Below are 2,243 nucleotides of genomic sequence, written 5' to 3' on the forward strand. Positions count from 1 at the left end.
CTACACGCTGCATGCTACACGCTGCATGCTACACGCTGCATGCTACACGCTGCATGCTACACGCTGCATGCTACATGCTGCATTTTACATTCTGCGTTCTACATGCTACATTACATGCTATATGCCACACTCTACATTCTATCTATGTATGAAATACAACACATAAGCTGACCTGGTGACCACTTCCCTTATCAGCCATCCTCGGTCTGGTGAGAACCGATGCTCTCGACTATGCGGCCAAGGGGATCCGGATCAACGCAGTTTGTCCAGGGTGAGTGTTGGATTATCTTGAGAGTCCTATGCCTGTCTAGCATCTTCTACACATCCTTCACACTAAGCCGGTCTTGCATCTTCTACACCTTTCCCACACTCGGCGGTCTTGCACCTCCATCCCTACCCAATCAAGACCCTCAATATTGAACCAACTTTGTCTGTCGCCTGTTCCCTGTCGCCTGTCGCCTGTCCCCATCTTTACAAGACTGGTTCTATATCCCTACAACCATCCAGCTGTGCCCTTTCAAACCCCCAATCCAATCTCATCCTATCGGACCTACAGAAACTAACTTGTCGGTGTCTTCTTTCCTCCAGATTCATCGATACGCCACTAGTAACCCCGCCTATCCGAAAGCTACTCGCCCCGTCCATCGAAAAGACCCCAATGGGCCGTCTGGCCTTCCCGCAAGAGGTCGCGGACACGGTCGTGTTCCTGTCAAGTGAGCGAGCCAGCTATATCACTGGCACCGTGCTGTCGGTAAGTCTGCTCTGCTCACACACTCACACTCTCACACTCTCACATTCTCACACTTTCATATAATACAGGTCGATGGTGGATATAATGCACAGTGATAAACCCGGGAAATCTCATGACATGCGTGGAGAATACGATACGAGGATACGATGGCTATCCTGGCTGAGATGGATCTATCACACGCCAGAAGTCTAGTCAGAAGCAGAAGCAGAAGCAGAAGCAGAAGCAGAAATATGTGCCTATTCAATCCAATCCATTCCATTCCATTCAGTGCAAAAGCTATCTCAGATGATCACACATCACACATCACCAATCACTATATAGGAGGGTTTAGCCTCGAGAAGAAAAGAAAATCCCAAATCACTCAAATATAAACCAACTGCAGTGGGCAATCCCCTCGCCATTCTTTTCTCCAAAAAGAGATTGACATGGGATGGCTGAGTGGATTGCATAAAATGACAAGTCATCATCTCCCAGAAATTCAAAGACACTTCAATCACCGGTGTTGAGAAGGAAAGAACAAAAGGAAAAGACCTCCATATTCACCAGGCAGTATTCGCAACACATGCCCCTGCGGATCATCTAGATTATCCAGCGTCGTCCATATGGATATCTCTGAGATATTAGCATGAAGCGTCACTGAGTGTGACAGTCGTTCCCACAAGGCAGGTGTTGGCCAAGGCGTAGGTCGCAATATTCTCCTCGATTTGCGCAACTGATACTGACGCAGTAAGTGGCGTAAGCCCATTATTTCCGTATGCTTGACAGGCCGCGCCCAAGGCATTGCACGAGTTGATCGCCTTTGCAATGACCTGATCGGAAGTGCATGGAAAAATCCCATTGGTGCAAGTACCAGATGTAATGCCGGCGTCTGCCATGCTCTCTAAGGCGCAGAACCCAACATTGACATTGCACTGTGGCGTTGTGATGACGGTAGGAGGGCAGGTAGCATCGGAGATTTCCAGTGTGAGGATATCGACCGATGTGCAGATCGAGTTGATCGGACCCAGTAAGCCGAGTTGTTCTTGTAATTCAGAAGTCGTCAAACTGAAACCATATGCCACATTGCCTGCATAACCGACGGAATTGACTCCTGGGAGGCCAATGAACGAATTCGCGAAAGCTGCCATTTGATCGTCTGTACATCCAAGCGCAGCGGGACAGGTCTGAGATTTCACCGTATACCCGACGATTAGTGCCGTACAGAACGGAACCTGAGAATCGCACTCGACTGCGGCAGTGGTGCTGGTCGCTGCTGCTGATGAGGTCGTTGTAGTGGTAGTAGACAAAGTAGTGGTGAGGCTCGAGCTGGTGACGGAGGTTGGGGTAGCAGTAGAAGATGTACTGGTTGTTGTAGTGCTAGTAGATAGAGTCGTGCTGATGCTCGAGCTTGTCGAGGCTGAGGTATCAGTAGATGTGGCAGCCGATGTAGTGCTAGTAGCGAGGGTCGTGCTGAGGCTCGAGCTTGTCGAGGTTGAGGTATCAGTAGATGTGG

The 2,243-nt window shown here is 49.5% G+C and overlaps 2 protein-coding genes across 2 annotated transcripts in view; one reads left to right on the forward strand and one right to left on the reverse strand.

Moving 5' to 3' along the window:
- A1O3_02017 (uncharacterized protein) overlaps nucleotides 1–275 on the forward strand; it is a gene marked incomplete at both ends in the record, with an annotated part of 1,230 nt that extends 955 nt beyond the window's left edge. The window contains one exon of the mRNA XM_007732160.1: nucleotides 196–275. Within this exon, the coding sequence (XP_007730350.1) occupies nucleotides 196–275 (80 nt within the window). The remainder of the gene's footprint in view (nucleotides 1–195) is intronic.
- A 1,096-nt stretch (nucleotides 276–1,371) lies between these two features.
- A1O3_02018 (uncharacterized protein) lies at nucleotides 1,372–1,878 on the reverse strand (the record flags this gene model as incomplete). Its single annotated transcript, XM_007732161.1, has 1 exon — nucleotides 1,372–1,878. The coding sequence occupies one exon, from the start codon at nucleotides 1,876–1,878 to the stop codon at nucleotides 1,372–1,374; it is 507 nt and encodes a 168-aa protein (XP_007730351.1).
- Nucleotides 1,879–2,243: the final 365 nt, after the last annotated feature.

The sequence above is a fragment of the Capronia epimyces genome (assembly GCF_000585565.1).
Source record: "Capronia epimyces CBS 606.96 chromosome Unknown aczIQ-supercont1.2, whole genome shotgun sequence".
NCBI lineage: Eukaryota > Fungi > Ascomycota > Eurotiomycetes > Chaetothyriales > Herpotrichiellaceae > Capronia > Capronia epimyces.